General features: G+C 35.6%; 2 protein-coding genes across 2 annotated transcripts in view; one reads left to right on the plus strand and one right to left on the minus strand.

Annotated features, from left to right (window-relative positions):
- Positions 1-1461: 1461 nt before the first annotated feature.
- The window catches only part of LOC129246830 (uncharacterized), a 28792-nt gene continuing 12674 nt past the window's right edge, over positions 1462-17579 (plus strand). The window contains exon 1 of the mRNA XM_054885478.1: positions 1462-1545. The gene's annotated coding sequence lies outside the window, so the exon portion shown is untranslated. The remainder of the gene's footprint in view (positions 1546-17579) is intronic.
- LOC129248993 (uncharacterized) lies at positions 9100-13915 on the minus strand. The gene is made up of 3 exons (XM_054888596.1): positions 13460-13915; positions 9373-9642; positions 9100-9309 (listed from the first exon to the last, which is right to left on the minus strand). The coding sequence occupies exons 1-3, from the start codon at positions 13913-13915 to the stop codon at positions 9100-9102; spliced, it is 936 nt and encodes a 311-aa protein (XP_054744571.1).

The raw sequence follows: 17579 nt of genomic DNA on the forward strand, positions 1-17579 counted from the left end.
AGGAAGAAGTTCATTCATTGGCCCCTATTATGAGTTACATTCGATCTTTGATATTCGTTGGTTGTCGAAGATCGAAAATCGAATGTCAATTTGGTATTATGAGCGGTGCAACCCTATCGAAATTTTCGTTGTTTACCGAATTTAGAGTCGAATGCAATTTTGCTTTCGATCGTGTAGCGTATTGTGGGAAAACTTGTTAAAGTGTAAGTTGTTTGCGGTTATTTATGGTTTTATAGTAACCAAATAATAAATATATACTAATTTTGTTAATTTTATGCAGGTCGAAAGCCGTGAGTACCAAACAATAATTAGAAAGGCGAATCCACAATTCGGAAAAGGGATTTGCACCAAAGTTCTAGCAGCAAAAAAATGGGAGGAATTTACAACGGAGCTGAATTGCTTGGGAGCACCAGTGAGAACGGCAACAAAATGGATTAAGCTTAATAATGTTTTTTTTTGTGATGTTTATAGAAATACATTTTTATTTTCCCTTGGTAGGTATGGGCTGAAATACGTAGAGGAACTGAAATACATATTTTTTTCGAATGACGAATAATTGAATAAAGAAAATTTATAACAAAAATAAAACAGAAAATATGGCGTAAAGGTTTCTATTTAATACTTTTTAGATTTTTCTATAATATTCTCAAAATTTCATTTCTTATGTTTTCTACTTCTCCGTTATTTAACTCCACTTCAATATCTTCAGCACATCGTACACAGTGGGTTGAGCAAGTCCTAGCATACCTTCATTACCAATACTCAATTGGTACGATCCCTGAGCACAAAATCGCAGAACTGTGGCTAGCTGTAACATATTTGGAATGGATTTGGCTCGGGTGCACTGCTGCAACTGGTTTTCTTTACTGGACAGTAGGTTCATAAACGCCTCTTTAGATAATCTAAAGTTCTATAAAAATTTGTAAGGAAATTTCTGTAATATTAAGTACGTCAACACATTTTAAAAATTCTAAACTTACTCAGTGGAAGCCATTTCTAGGGAGTTGGATGCGCCCCTCAACTGTTTTCTACTTCTAGCTAGTTCACTAATCTTTCATCGTCCGATGAATCGTCGAACCACAACTCCGTTGTACTCATTTTCACAAAAAATACTTTTTTTAACTTTTAAAAATGTTGTTAGCAAAGAATTTCAACACAATCGGTTTTTCTTTTATTTTGATTTGCTGTATCAGCTGAGAAAAATTATCTATTGTAAACGCGTCCAGCGATCGAAATTCACAATAGTCCTATTCTTCAACGAATGAGCACCATAATACCAAATGAAAATTCGTTCGATCAGCACTTTCGACTACAGTCGAAGATCGAATGTTGCTCATAATAAGGGCCATTGTATTTTTGATTTCTTGTAGGAATGTGATGGTTTCTTGTATGTCAAGATTATTTTGGCACACATGCATATCAAGACGAATTAAATGAAGTGGCGTTTTCCCAAAACAGTAACTCTATTTTTCGTGATTTTTATAACTCTGATGTCAGGCTCCTTTCCAATGCAAAACAGACGAACAAAAGGAAGAGAACTTGCAGGTGTGAGAAAATTCAGTGAATAACTTGGTAATATTGTGCTTTGTGGCATTTAAACTAAACAAACTAATGAAAACGAAGTGCTGTGTTTTACATTGCATAAAGCATAAATACATATTAAGCCCCCAAATGCAGAGTTTTTACGTTTTTATGCGAATGACGCTGTGGCAAGAATATGTGTGTGTGTATAATTTCTTGTGTTTGCTAGTTTCTATTGCTTTCGCCTACTTTTCCTCTTCACAAACAAATAATACCCCTTCCTTTTGTTTGTTTATTCATGAAGCTTGAACCTTGTATTCATTATCCTTGCATCCTGTCACCATGGGTCCGTTGCGTCCAAAATAGTATTGTACTCGTATTATGTGTTACTCCATGTCCTCCTATTTTTTCGTTACGATGGCGCAGTGGACGTTTGAGCAACATGCGTTCACAATCGAAGTGTATTTCAAGGCCGAGATTTGCAGGTGGCAAACAGCCCATGACCGGGGCCCAGCCGGACATCGAGAACAGGAATAGTCTTAGAATACAGTCCTTCAAAATTCAAATCGTGGAAGCGCTTAAATCTAACGTTGTAGCAATTTCGGACGGTAAACATTATCTTTTGGAGTGATGAAGCCAACAACACGTCATAGCCAAAGGGACGGTTTGAAGTGTATTGTCAAGCAGTGAAGTAATTGAAAAATCGTCGTGAATATTTTTGTGAGATTCGTCGAGGGCAAGTAGTTTCTGTGAACGGTGTCTCTTTTCGGCGCATGCTGAATGATTACAATATTTTCTGCCAATAATGAGAGAGTATCATTTGCTCAGTACACACACATGGTTTCATTAAAAATGCGCCGCGCCGCACACCATGGCGATACTGAGTGATTACTTCCTTAACAAACTGATATGAAGTTTCAGTGTCATATGCCGGCCTAAGGACCTTTTCTGTTGAGGTACATCAAAATTCAGGTATTTGAAACAAACCCAGCAACCATCTCAGTGCAAAAACAAAAAAAAGGACCTATTTTGTTTTTATCTCCGTTACATATATGCGTGCCTGAATACCAACACACGGTGCCACATTTTTATTTTTTTTTTTTGTTTGTTTTATTTTATCTTATTTTATTTATTGATTTTTTTAAGTGTATTCAAAACAATATTATGTAATAAATTTTATGTATTCAAAAATAAGAAAATAGTTAAATTTATAGCAGGTAAATAGGGGGATGGTTCCATATGTAGAAGTCCACGCAAGTGGGGAAAATTAATGATCGCCATTCACTTGGGAGTGGCCAGGACGATTCTTCTGCATATGGTTCAAGCAGCTCACAACTCCCGGGATTAGCCCAAGTATCCTCTCTGTAGCTTCCGAACACCCGTTCGGGAGTGAGCTAAAGTGAGAATGCGAAACATTCCAGTATAGCTAGTTGTGCGCTGCGTTTGGCACCCGCCACTTAAACCCCCCAAAGCGACGCTTGGAGTGTTTGAAAGAAAGATTCTGCGTAAGATTTTTGGACCTTTGCACGTTGGCAACGGTGAATATCGCAGGCGATGGAACGATGAGCTGTATGCGCTTTACGACGACATAGACATAGTGCAGCGAATAAAGATCCAGCGACTACGTTGGCTGGGTCATGTCATCCGAATGGATACAAACGCTCCGGCCCTGAAAGTATTCGATGCGGTACCAGCTGGTGGTAGCTGGGGAAGAGTAAGGCCTCCTCTGCGTTGGAAATATCAGGTGGAGAAGGACTTGGCTTCACTTGGTGTGTCCAATTGGCGCCGGTTAGCTCGAGAAAGAAACAACTGGCGCTTTTTTAAACTCGGCCAAAATCGCGAAAGCGGTTATCGCGCCAATCAAGCAGAAATAGGTGAAGTATTGAGGTGGTGTTTTCAGTGTGATGTTTATATTGTCGGCATCCTAAAATCTCTCAAACCTCAATTCTACAATGGGGTAGGCAATAGTGGTATAGTGAGTTTTTCCTATAATTATACGCCTTCAGAAATTGCTGCCATAATGAATTTTAAAGAAACATATTTTCGTAGTTTCAAATACGGGGTGGTAATTTTACAGTAAATTTTCATTAAAATTATGCACCAAGAGCAGTCGCTATACTACAAATAAAATAACGTAATTGGCGGCAATCTGCAACAAAGCTGAAAAGAAACAAATCTTACATTCCTATAAGGATTTTTGAAGTGAAATTTCTTTGGCGTCGATGGACGAGCGAGAATGGAGAGTAAAATTTCAACGCCATGCAATGTTTTAGACATTTTTGTTCCGAGAGAGAGAAAAAAGATATAACGTAGAGGAAAGGGGAGAGAGAGCTATACCTTATATATATATTATATATCTAGATACACTTTAGGCTATTTTTCCTGAGTTTTTCCTTGTGATTGCTAATTTCTAGTGAGAAATAACACTGCCTACTTTTTGGCGCTTGCTTGTTGGTGCAAACTTCTAGGAAATATATTTTGGTGCCTACTTTTTGGCCTTATATTTCCTTGATGCCTACTGTTTGGAACGTTTTTTGGTCCCAATTTTTTGGGGTTTTTTTTTGGTGCCTACTTTTGGGCGCTTATTTCCTTTTCCTGGCTAGTGCTTGTGCGTACTATAAAGTGCTATCCATTCCGGCGTCGGATTTATTGATATTGCCTTGGGATAATTTGTGCCGTTGCTGCGGTAATGGAATCGCTGCGTTTGTGCGCGTGATAAACGCTCGGAGTAGTGCGCGTTGTTGCCACGGTTTGTATCCGGCGTTTACCTACACCGGTCGACCCTTCACCTTTTTTGTAAATTTTGTCTATTTGTATTCTCTGCAATTGTTGTGAACTTATTTAGATATATATCCTTTTTCTCTCTCATTCTCTTTCGGGTCTCTCCCTCTTTCTTTGTTTGCCTTGAAAGTTTCACTTCTGTTATGTGTACTACGCTACACGCATTTTTTTTTAATCTTAAGTACGTTTAACTTGAATATGTTACCTTTTAATGGAATCCAACGAAAATGCGACTATTAAAATCATAATAAAAAATTGCAAAGCTAAAAGTTTCCGCATTTCAATTATAATTTTTCAAATCCTAAAACATATAATTTGATCTCTTGATTTCATTGTTATATTTGTATCGTTGTATTCGTCAAAGAAATGAATATATAGGTTAAACTTATGTATTTTTCATTAATTATAGTCGAATTCTTTTTTAGCAAATCAAGGACGCGCACATTGGTACAAATCCATATATTTTTTGGAAAAATCAGAAGTGGTCAATTTTGGATATACCTAAATTAAGATAAAACATAAACATAAAACAATATCATAAATGCATCATAAAAATACATACATATGACTGCGAATTTGTGTCCATACGTTTATAATAATATTATAAGTGAACATTCGAAAAATGGACGTAATCGCTTTATTTTAACGCATAGGCTCAGATAAATATTGTAAACTATTGGATCAAAACCAGGTGTGAAAAATAATTTTTGCGTTACTCTTTTTCTAGACATTTGAAGTATCTAGGATAAAGCGATTCAAAGCAAAGATGAAGATACCCTATTATTCTTATAATATATTTTATCTTATTTATATTATTCTTATAATATATAATATAACACACATTTTTTCTAAATTTTTCATAATTCTCGTTAAAATTGAGACGCCTTCTTCTATTGGAACAACAAAATACGCTACCTCAGCAAGTACCTTCTGCTCAAATATGAACGAGACGTTATCAATAAAACGGTCCGCGGATGACATATGACAAAAATAAATTTTTTGTTTTTTGGTAGGACTGTTATAAGCTTACATGGCAAATTTCAGCGTGATATGTCACATAGTATGTTTTCTGTGTTACTGTAAACAAGTTAAGCTCGAGTGTGTTCTTCGAGTTTAACGATGGAAATTCAAGTTGAACAAAGAATTTGTTTGAAATTTTGTTATTCCAACAAAATTTCGGCTTCAGACGCCTTAAAAATGTTGCAGACAACCTATGGGGACTCTGCTCTATCGCGTGTACGTGTTTCCAGTGGTACAAATCGTTCAAAGAAGGCCGTACATCGGTTGAAAACTTGCCTCATGAACGTCGTCCAGAAACATCAGTAAACGACGAAAACATCGGAAAAGTAAAGGAAATTGTGCTTGAAAATCGCACAAATCGCAAAATCGGTTAACGCTGAATATTATTTAGACGTTTTAAAGCGTTTGCGCGAGAACATTCGTCTTAAAAGGAAGGAATTGTGGGACAAGTCATGGTTCTTGCATCACGATAATGCACCAGCTCACACATCACGTCTTGTTCGCGATTATTTGAACAAAAATAATGTTAATATCGTTCCGCAAGCACCGTATTCGCCTGATATAGCTCCATGTGACTTTTTCCTGTTTCCCAAGCTCAAGTTGCCGCTCCGTGGAAAACATTTTGAGACGATTGAAGTCATAAAAGAGAATTCGAAGAACACACTCGAGCTTGACTTGTTTACAGTAGCACAGAAAACAAACTATGTGACATATCACGCTGAAATTTGCCATGTAAGCTTATAACAGTCCTACCAAAAAACAAAAAATTTATTTTTGCCATATGTCATCCGCGGACCGTTTTATTGATACAGTCTCGTTCATATTTGAGCAGAAGTATACCTTCAGTATTAACTACTGCATATGTATGCATGACACTATAACACATGGGCTGAAAAGTTCCGGGCCTAACACATATGTAGAGATGACCTAGTTGTATTGCATTCACCTCTTTTTCAGGTACTAACCTTAAAAAGACAGCTATTAAAATGTCATTTTATTGTATGCAATAGTTCGAATTTATCAAGTTTACATACATACATCTAACAATCTCTAGCTCAGTATTCTAAGCATACACAAGCCGCTCAATGTATTGTTTAGTATATTTCCTAATCAGTTTGGTTACTGTATCAGAAAAAAAATTTACAAATCTCTCGTGGATCTTTTAGATTTCTTGCTTAAAAATATTTGCGACAGTATTCTAACAAAAACCGATTAAACATATTTGTACCATTTAGTCACTTTATCTTTACCAACATAATAGTTTGTACTCACTAGTAAGTAGACTTGCTCAACGGCTGTATATTCCTCTTGCACTTGGAGAGTGTCCTCCACCTCACTGTCCCTACCCATTGTGGAGAGATATCAGAAGTGACCAACATCAAACCGTTAACTGGCTCTCAGCGATTTGGAAGGCATCAGCTGACTTGCTGATGCAACAATAGATGTCACAGCGGTTTATTTACGACAAAACTGATATAACTAACGTGGCAGCCGAAGTTACTTTACGAATATGCTTCGGATGGTTAAACCTTTTAATCTATCATACTTGGTTCTTGCTATCGTCGTAATTTTAATAGGATTCTTCATATTCTCATTTTTTTTTCTTCATCCAATGTGGTAAGAAAACCAGTTGAAATTAATTAAATTGCGGTTTAATTATTGTGATATATTATATGTATTATGAAATAAAGAAATATATTCAATTGAGTAATACTTTAAGTTTGAAGACTAGTTACTTACCTAATAGTAACACTTAGTAATAGAAATAAATTAGCACACGCTCACTCGGCACCAGCGCTCACGCCAAACTTGATACCTTACAACAAATTACTACCATTAACCGTTTTGTGGGCCCGACAGACCAACGCTCGAGTATAGGAAGGCTACTTCATAATCCAATTTTAGAAAGTTCTTATAGGATTCATGTCTGATTCCCGAGATACATGGGTCTGAGGGCACTAAGTGTTAACCCTATTACATTTCTTCGAATACATAAATCTAAATTTTTTATAATCGTTGTTTCTAGTTGCTTCCACTTCTTCGGTGAGAATCTCAAAGGCAACTCTGCTGCAATATTAACACCCATAATAATGTCAGCCTTGAAATGCAACGGAGAATCTCTCTTGCCAACAAATGCTACTTTGGATTGGCAATTAAGTAATAAATTCCTCTCTCGACGAACAAAACTAACACTTTATAAGGCTCTCGGCATGCCCCTACTACCGTGTGACGCAGAAGCTTGAACGATTACAGCATCCAATGAGGCGTCCCTTGGAGTGTTTGAGAGAAAAATTCTGCGAAAGATTTTTGAACTTTTCCACGTTGGCAAGATGAAACAATGAGCTGTTTGAGCTTTACGACGGCAAAGACATAGTGAAGCAAATAAAGATCCAGCCGCTTCGTTGGCTGGGCCATGTTGTCCGAAGGGATACAAACGCTCCCGCTATGAAAGTATTCGATGCGGTACCATCTGGTGATAGCAGAGAAAGTTCCTCTTCATCTCAGTTTCCCTACCATGTAAAAATGTGTTTTGTACTATTATGGGAATATAGCGTGGCTGTTTGGGCAATTCGTCCCATAATTTTTTACTTTTGCTTACGTTATGTTGAAGGTTGCACAAAAAATGTAAAACATACGCATTCAAGCGTTCTAAAATAATGTAATATGTTCAATAAATAAATAATCAATACATCTACAAACTATTTTCATTACGTTAATCATTTAAATAATGAAAAACCTTTTCCGCTTTAAAGTTAGGTGAATGCAGACTCTAAAGATTTATATGCATACAAATTAAAAAGTCATTTAAAAACTTAATTATATGGTTTATATGCATTGTTTGCCGCTGCAGTTCATGGAAACTCTCATCATTGCTGCTGTCAGACTTCGATCAATCTGAAAATATCCACTCCCAATTACAATAAGGCGTTCAACATTTTACTCCAAATTGTTTTTTTTTTTTTTTGTTTTTTGTTCTTTTGGAACTTGGATATGGGACTATCGTGGTGTAAGATTCAAACTGTAACTTGAGTATCAGTTGAAGTTTCTAGCCTGTCAGAATTTTGAGAAAAATGGAGGTAAAACCCCCCAAACAACCGTTTTCAAGGGTGAAAAGAATAAATTTTGTTGCCCTGCATTGTTTTACTATTGGGCGCCTAAAACTTTGGTTTCAGTTTTTCATATCTTTAAAATCGATCAAAATATGTTTTTTTTTTGTGTGAAAATAAACGAACTTCGTATGTGAAACCTTTATTCACTGATATGAATGAAGCAACTTATTCTTATTAACTCAAATTAAAGCACATGCCGTGCCCACGCTTGCCGCCATATACGTATGATAATATTGCGTATGTAGATAAAACCAACAAAAGGGGCAATAAATTAATCAAATGAGGATCCAATCACAATATATTTTTTATAAATAAATTTATTTTAATATGAATGGAAATAGGAGATACAACAATGCACATTTACATAAAAAGTAGATATACGTGCATATGTTGCTTTCAGCGGGTTAATGTGATTTATGGAAATATTTAGCGAATTTTCCGCATTTTCTTTTACAAACGCAATTGCATGGGGCCGACCCGCATACATAAGTGTGAATAGGATATTCTCACAAAAGTAGTTTTGTAGAGTATTTGTTCGCTTTTTAATAAAATACATATGTACATTACGAAAAATTGTTTTAAAATTCATATAAATGTATGTTTGTATTATATATATGTACAACTCCTATAACATTCATGATTTCTGATATATTAAGTATTTTTAGTTCTAGAAGCAGCTTACTGCATTGAAGTAGCAACGCCAGTACATACGTCCACCATTGCCAATTCCACTGCGCCCAACACCGCCGCCTAACCCACCGGCATTCGCATCTGTCCTTGCCGCTGCCGTCAGCATTGCTACACCTTCGGCATTACCCAGGCCGCTGCCTAACTCCGAACTCATGCCTCCTCTTCTCTGAAAGCTCTTTGCCATTAACTGAAAATTTCTCACACACATGCCCAAATCACAATGCAATTATGCTTTAATTATCCAACTTACAGTTTCGCCAGTGGCGCGATTTATCGAGTTCAAATCTTTGAAATCGTAGTCCATCATAACCGAGGGATCGTCGTCACTATACATATGATTTGCACTCACTTGCTCGGTCTCATCATCGCTACTAGGAGCATTCCCCTCCTTCGAATTGACGTATTTATCATTGCGTTCTGCATAGAAATCGCTTATTTTGCTACGCTCCTGCTCAAGTGCGTGATGAAGCGCAACCATAAGTCGGTCAAGCAAAAGAGCAGCTCGTTTTGGTACCACCATCTAGAAAAGATACTCGAATCAGTAAATAGTTCAGAATGATAAATATCATTTGCATCTTTGCAGATGTGCAGTTGATGACTAGATTATAATAATAATTATTATTATAAATTACGACACATATTTTTGAAATCTAAATCTATAAAAATTTCACCAAAAAGGATTTCAATTTTCTCCGTATTCATATTAAATTTACTTAAATTAAGTTATAAGACAAAAAATAATATTCTTGTATGTTTTACGAAAATATTTTTACATTCAGAGAACCAGAGATGAAATCATTGGTTCCTTGTTCAGTAGCAGTACTTTCCCCGCGCCTGACTCAGGCATGGTTTTTAACAATACCGATCAGGTGTGAATTCATGGGTGATATTTAGTCATTCACAGGTGATTTCAATGTTCTTCTTCACTAGTAGAATTAAATATGAATTTTTATTTTTTGTTACTTAATTTATCGTTTTTTAAACTATTTTTATTAATGCATTATAATTTTTTAATCAGGGGCCCAAAAACTAATGATTTTCAATAATTTTACAAAAATAAAAACATAGCATTTTTCAACTTGACTTTAGCAAAATTTCAAGAAAAATATTAATAATTCAAAAAGTTATCGCTGTTTGTGTGGAGCCCGTTTCTCCAGAAGTCCCTTGCGGTGATCATCATAAGTCCTTGGAGACTCATCTAAAATCAATCGGATAAGATAAATTAGTTTTATTAATAGATAATCTTGTGCCTGATCGAAGCTTTTTTTACAAAATTGACAATATGGTGGTATCAGGAAATATTTTTCAGATTTTCGAGTAAAAAACGACAATTAATTGTTTAAAAGAAATTTAAATTTTGAAAAAAAAATTCTAGGCCACATAATAGTTCTTCAACCGTCATAGCAGCTTTCAAAATATCGATTTACTGTTGCCTGCGTAGCATTCTACCATCTCGAGTGTTATCGTTAGCACGCTTATCTGCCACTTTCATACGTGCAGCATTCATTTTTTCAGCATTCCGATGAGAATTAGGCCCACAATTAAGTACCAGTGCATTCAATGTAACCAACAATGAATTTATACCTTCATTGAATATACAAGTAGCTATCTATGCAGCAGTTTGTACCGTTTTTGAGCATATTTTCCATACTAGTTCATTAAATCTTTCATTATTATATTGATTGAATCCACCTGCACATCTTGAAGTAAATAAAAAAATACTGAGATCATCGTAAATAGGTTTGATAGCTTTTAAAACATCAGGAGGTCGCCGTAGCCGAATGGGTTGCTGCATGACTACGATTCGGATTTCAGATAGAGGGCGTTGGTTCGAATCTCGGTGAAAGACCAAAACGCAGGAAAAGTTTTTTCTAATAGCGGTCCCCCCTCGGCAGGCAATGGCAAACCTCCGAGTGTATTTCTGCCATGAAAAAGCTAATCATAAAAAATATCTGCCTTTCGAAGTCGGCTTGAAACTGTATCCATAAATAGGAGGAGGAGCTCGGCCAAACACCCAAAAAAGGGGTGTACGCGCCAATTATCTATATACTAGCTTTAAACCGCGGCCCCGCTCGCGTAGGAGTAGTTTTGAGGGATTTAGGATATGTATATAAAAGAATTACTAACAATAATTTCATAGAAAATCTTTTTTTTATTAATAACCATAATATTGCAATACCCGGCATCCGTTGCTATGCCTCGTTGAATAAAATCAAAACAACCAATCACAAAAATATCAAGCAAAATTGTTTTTATTAATTTTCTATCTCAAACCGTTTTTGAACTTTGCATTTGGGTCATAGTTGAACAGCTTATGCGGATTATGAAGTCTAGAGTGTGCTATAAATAGTGGGAAATAGGAAAAACTAAGAGTTTTTGGATTAAATTTAAGCAAATATTCGATTATTAGTGACGAATGAGAGTGGTGGCGCGGCCTGGGGGCTGTGGGAAGGGAGTTCCATCATAAAAACATGCCTATAACCTTCATTGGGTGAAAATATGAATGTATACAAATGTTTACGTCATTTGGTGTTGTCGTTTCGTAGTGATGCGCGGACAACGTACAGACATTCACCTTTATAGTATAATTAGATATATACATATATGTACATATATATCAGCAAGAGCTGTAAAAGTTTGAAATCATCATTCGCATCTCAATTTTTTCTATACTGAAATATGAGGCAATTTTAAACTGAATGAATAAATACAATCTTAGCTGCGTGTGAATTCATCCATTGAGTATATGTAGTACAAATAGTCTTAAGCCCAGCTCCGTATTGTACAGAAATATGAAAAGATGCATTTTGTGTTTATGATATTTCGACAGATTTAGAAAAAATATATATTTTGTTGACATATATAATACAACGACTTTATTGTACTATTTTAGTGTGAATGCAAAAATCCCCAGTTCTGTTGTAGGTCAAACTACAGGTAGTGAATAGAGTCGCCGTGTACTGGGATACTGTTGTGTTAAGGGAACGAACTTGTTAAACAGTTTAGGTGACCCCCCTATGGGGCCTGAGACATTCATCGCCCAAGTTTTATATTGTGTACAGGTGCTCGAATCATTTATCTTTGAATGGAATTAATTGTGAACATATGGTAAATATTTGTGTCTTTAACATACAGAAAGAAATAAACGTGCGAATTTCTGTTTATACTATTTCCGAACCAATATTTAAAAACTGATAATTTTTAATTCATCCTGATAAAAAACCCCAAAAGCACAAGTATACGTGCATGGCGCGTACATGCTTTGGCGGGCTTGGCTTAGCTCTTCCTCTATTTGTGGTGTGCGTTTTGATGTTTTTCCACAAATGGAGGGTCCTAATGCACGGAAATTGAAACATACGCACTCCCGAATGGTAGTCATGCACCAACCCATTCGGCTATGGCGACCACCAATAATTAGATACCGCATAATTTGACAATCGCCCAAAAAAATTCAGTTCGGTTCCTTCGAAGATTTATTCAAAAGCATGCAGAAGTGTATTGAGTTTCAAGAGTCAAAATTTTAAAAAAGCAGAAAGATATTTTCAACCATAAATACATATTTCCATTTGCCTATCTCTTAATTTAAGTGATAATCCTCATAATAATATATCTTAATTTACCCCTCTTGCTTTTATTTGATATATGGAACTCGAACTCCATCGAATGGTAGTCGCACCAAACTCTTCCGCTACGGAGGCCGGTATCGATTATTTGATGCTAATGGTGGGCACGGGTGTGGCTTTCACATACGTCCACGCACACTTACGATGGCAATTTCACAAATCACGCGCACTCACATTTTGCCTTTGTTGCTTTTTTTTGTTTGTTTTTGCTCACGTTTAAGAACATACACGAATCGTCGTTTTTAATCGCATTTCTTTCCGCACATTTTTCCAATTGATACAATATATCGCATCAATCTGCATTTCATATACTCATAAACTTAGATTTATATTTTTTCTTAAGCAGTCGATGACGACCACAAATGATTCTGCGGATTCATCTCTTGTACCTATGAATTCATCGAAAGTTGAAGGATTGCTTCCCCTTTTCGTGATACTCGTAGAATCCAGAGTTTAAAATAAAGCTGTGAGCATGCACTCTTTTCTACTAACTTCCTGTGTGATCTTCATATAGTACAGAATGCTCCCTATACAAAATGGGGAGCATCTCAGTAGAAAAATTAGAGAGTTCCATATCATATTATATCATAGAAAATATTACAATATAAAGGTGATTAATGTCGTCACCATCTTTCAGGTTTCTTACACGTATAGGCGTTTTCGTTGCAGATTTAAATGAATGTTATATTAACTTTAAATGTTATATTAACTCACCGGATACTCATCATAATTGGCTTCGATGCGATCGTCAAAACTAAAAATCTCCTCAGGCTGTCCACTCTCAATACGACGTTTTTTCATTCCAACTTCACTACTTCGTGTGTCTCTATGGTTAATATTTTCTGCAATATCGCTCTCGGCGGTGGTATAACCAATGCTGTCGCCATTTGCATGTGCTCGATTTCGTAGGTAGTGCGCGTCATCACGACTGCTATCATTATTCTGAGATGTTCGCTTATTTGCTGGTATGTGATGACTCATGTACAAGTCAACATGTTGCAACAATATGAGTGCAATTAAAAGTACAGCCCGTTGCTGTTGTTGTATGGGTATAGTGAGATAGGTATCGACGTGATAACGTTTGCAAGGATTTGAAAAGGGCTTAATTTTCTGTTGTTGGTGATTTGGATTTTTACGTACGAACCAATATTCTTTGACTGCTTTCTGCATTTTGACTCAAAACGTTTACCAGAATAGCCTTTTTTACTTTTACAGTTTAGTTCATATGACTCTTAAGCGATTAAAATGAGAGTACCAGGACAACTCTCAAACTTTATTTGTTACAAAGTCTCAACGTACTTAATATCAGTCACTGTGATCCATGGCATCCATCTTCGAATACGAAACAGAAAATAACAAATATTCCTCTGATTTTGAAAATGATTGAGTTCGAAAATTTTAGACTCCCGTCTGTTTCGATGGTAATATTTGCTTGCACTGACTTTGCTGCCACTTTCATCGTGCCTTTTTATAATCACTCCATTTTATTATAGATTGATACATACATATGTGTAAATTCTTTTTGTTCCATTTTTTTCTACTTATGTTTCTACTTTCTTATGTTTTCCACTTGGTTATTAAACCATGTTTTTTCAATGGCGAATACTTAATTCATTGCCACAGCATACAGAGAAATGCTTTTCAAAATCATTCGCCTTCCCAATATTTTTTGCTTGCAATTCATCATTTGCGTCGTCCAAATGTTTCTGTGGTTGTTATAATTAATACTGGTACGCATTTACGAACAAGTAGTATATACTTACATGCATGTGTGGACGTTTGGTTCCAGCAGGATTATAAGAACATGGTTTTAACAACGCTACAACAACCAGTTTACAACATATCCTGAGCGCCTTAAGCGTTTCGTAGAAAATGGCAATGTGGCTATATCGCCTTGTTAACGAGCGGTAGCACTTTTGATAAGTACAAACATCCCTACACGTATAGCCACTATAAGTGGAGTATATAAGTATGTATACAATATATGTAAACTTAAAGTCTTATGTATGGAAAGTATATACTATACTCTTCATGCATATATTTTTATACTTGTACATAGGTATGTGTACGAGAGTAGCTGTGGAAATGTACTCAACATCCAATACGATCTGCTTGCATATTTAATTGAACACCACTACATTCATTACCAGCAAATACTTACTAATTTCGTACTTACTGATTTCCCGTGGAAATGCAATCGGACTGTTAGTATAATTGTTCAATTACATCTTCCTCATTACTTTTATTCACCGTGTATTAATCGTGTATACTTTTGCCTATTTGTATAACGGGTGTATTTTAAGACAGAGATATTTTCCAAACCAGCAGTTCGAATAAACTTACATACATATGTACGCTTTTTCATTTGTGTTTGTTACAAATTGTGGGAGTTTTCCAAATTCAATTTTCAAAATCAGTCGATAATCTCTAGTGGAAATATAATATTAATATATAATATATTTTAATATTACAAAAGCGCAAAAAAACGATTCATTATATTCCAAATTTCAATTTTTTTGGGAATAAAATCAGTCCTCCCACTAATGGTATTTATAATTCAAATAAACTCAGGTTTCCTGGTATATCGAATAAAAAAAAACAGTTATATAATATATTCATTAGTTATTAATGAAACATTCTTTTCTAACTTTTGAAACTATACTGAAACAGTCTGAAGCAAAATAAAATAGAACGGGCCCCATTAGATTATTTAAGTTTCACTACTTTTAATGTTCGAAATTTGCTCGCAAACAAAGGCTTGTTTTACCATTATATATACATACATATATGTATGTGTAGGTATATATGTAGGTTTGTTGGTCGGGAAATTCTTCCAGTACTAGATATTTATGCCGTCCGCCGTAGCCGAATGGGTTAGTGCGTGACTACCATTCGGAATTCACAGGAGAATGTAAGTTCGAATCTCGGCGAAACACCAAAATTAAGAAAAATGGCAAGCCTCCGAGTGTATTTCTGCCCCGAAAAAGCTCCTCATAAAAATATCTGCCGTTCGGAATCGGCTTGAAACTGTAGTCCCCTCCATTTGTGGAACAACATCAAGACGCACGCCACAAATAGGAGGAGGTGCTCGGCCAAACACCCAAAAAGTATGTACGCGCCAATTATATATATATATGGTAAAGGGTTTTTCAATAAGGGCGGGTAGATGTTGAAATGGAATAAAATGGCGTTTGCTGTGTGGCACGTAGCGCCGTCCTGCTGGAACCACATGTCGTCTAGGTCCATATGGTTCAATATGGGCCATAAGAAATTGGAAGGGCCACCACGTCTACCGAAAAATGGGCGCAACGTTTGCGTTAATGAACACTCATTTTGATAATAAAGTTTTATCATTTGAACGTGCTGTTCAATCGTGTAACTTGCCATGATGATTTGGCATAAACAACTGAATAATAAACAAAAGATTTGACAGATGTCACCAAAACAAAATGGCTGCCACAGGGCGCCAAAATCGACCCGCGCCAATTGAAAACCCCTAATACATATACAGTAGGTTCTGTTTTTATGCGGCTTTTTTTTATGCGGTTTTGAAATAGTGCGGTTTTTTTTTTAAATTACAAAATGCATGTCGACCTATCGGGAATTGTACATATAAACAAGATTCTAAACCAGCTAAGCAAAAACTCATCACAGATTACATCAGAAATGCTAACCCTACAAGTATGGAACCGCCTGCATAACTATCTAGATCAGACGTGTACATTTCCTCAAGTGACGAAAGTGATTTTACGCCAAATCCTAAACGAACGCGTAACATGTGGGTATTGTCTGATTCTATTTCTGAATTAAATTTATTTTTCGATTCTGACGTTTCTTAAATAAAGATATAATTTTCAAAAATACAATATTTTGTTTAAGCGATTTTATTTAATTATTTCATATTCATGCGGTCTATGGAACGTATCTATAGTTATAATATGGGACTAGTGCCCTTTTTTATGCGATTTTATTACATTATTTCAGATTTATGCGGTTTAAGCACTTTTGAAACGTATCTATAGTTTTACTATAGAACTAGTAGCTTTTTTTATGCTGTTTTTTTTATGCTGTTTCTTGCGGAACGTATCTACCGCATAAAAACAGAACCTACTGTACTAGATATTTATCAATACATTGCGTAAAACTAAAAACAAAATGCAACGTAACAGAAATTGCAACGCATGTCAATTTGTTGCTGGAAATAGCCATGTACATTCATTTGACAATATATGTATACTTGCTTGTATATAATAATACTTGCTAACAAATTTTGGACCATGCACCATCACTAATAAATTTATATACCCAGCGCTCCAGAGCACTATGGTATTTGGGCTAAGTCTTTCTGCTCCCTCCCCTTATCTAACTCAGCAAAGTTTTATAATGCTCATTGTGGTTAGTCTTATTAAGCATTATCTAAAAATTAATAATATCCAACAATAATCATATCTTATATGTCTAACATCAATTTAAACAAAAGTAGGTGAATTTTTACTACACGACAATGATTCAAAAGTTCTCTTCTATCATATACTAGAAGCTTTTGCATTTATTTCAGAATGCCTTTTTTCGTCATGACAATCAAGAGCTTGATTCTAACTAATGCTAGAACTGCAAAACTATTTTTTAACGAAAATGTTTATTTATGACTTTGTACTCGCTATTAAGTACATACTTGCATCTCCTGATATTAATTTAGAGACAATTTGCAGCATCCCTGTTATTTCTTCTGCTCATGCGCTCAAATGAGGTTGGCATGTGTCATATTAATGGAACTGTCAAAGCGGGCATCCAATTAAAAAGCAAGGATGAAAAGAATCTTAGTTCTAAGTAG

Source organism: Anastrepha obliqua, chromosome 5 (genome assembly GCF_027943255.1).
Source record: "Anastrepha obliqua isolate idAnaObli1 chromosome 5, idAnaObli1_1.0, whole genome shotgun sequence".
In the NCBI taxonomy this organism is placed as follows: Eukaryota; Metazoa; Arthropoda; class Insecta; order Diptera; family Tephritidae; genus Anastrepha; species Anastrepha obliqua.

Bases quoted from the DNA above. Each gene is read 5' to 3' on its own strand.
- LOC129248993 (XM_054888596.1), bottom strand. From the start codon at position 13,915: ATGCAGAAAGCAGTCAAAGAATATTGGTTCGTACGTAAAAATCCAAAT. The intron at 9,643-13,459 runs GTGAGTTAATAT...TATCTTTTCTAG, and splicing joins CCAATTATGATGAGTATCCG to ATGGTGGTACCAAAACGAGC. The intron at 9,310-9,372 runs GTAAGTTGGATA...AGAAATTTTCAG, and splicing joins ATCGCGCCACTGGCGAAACT to TTAATGGCAAAGAGCTTTCA.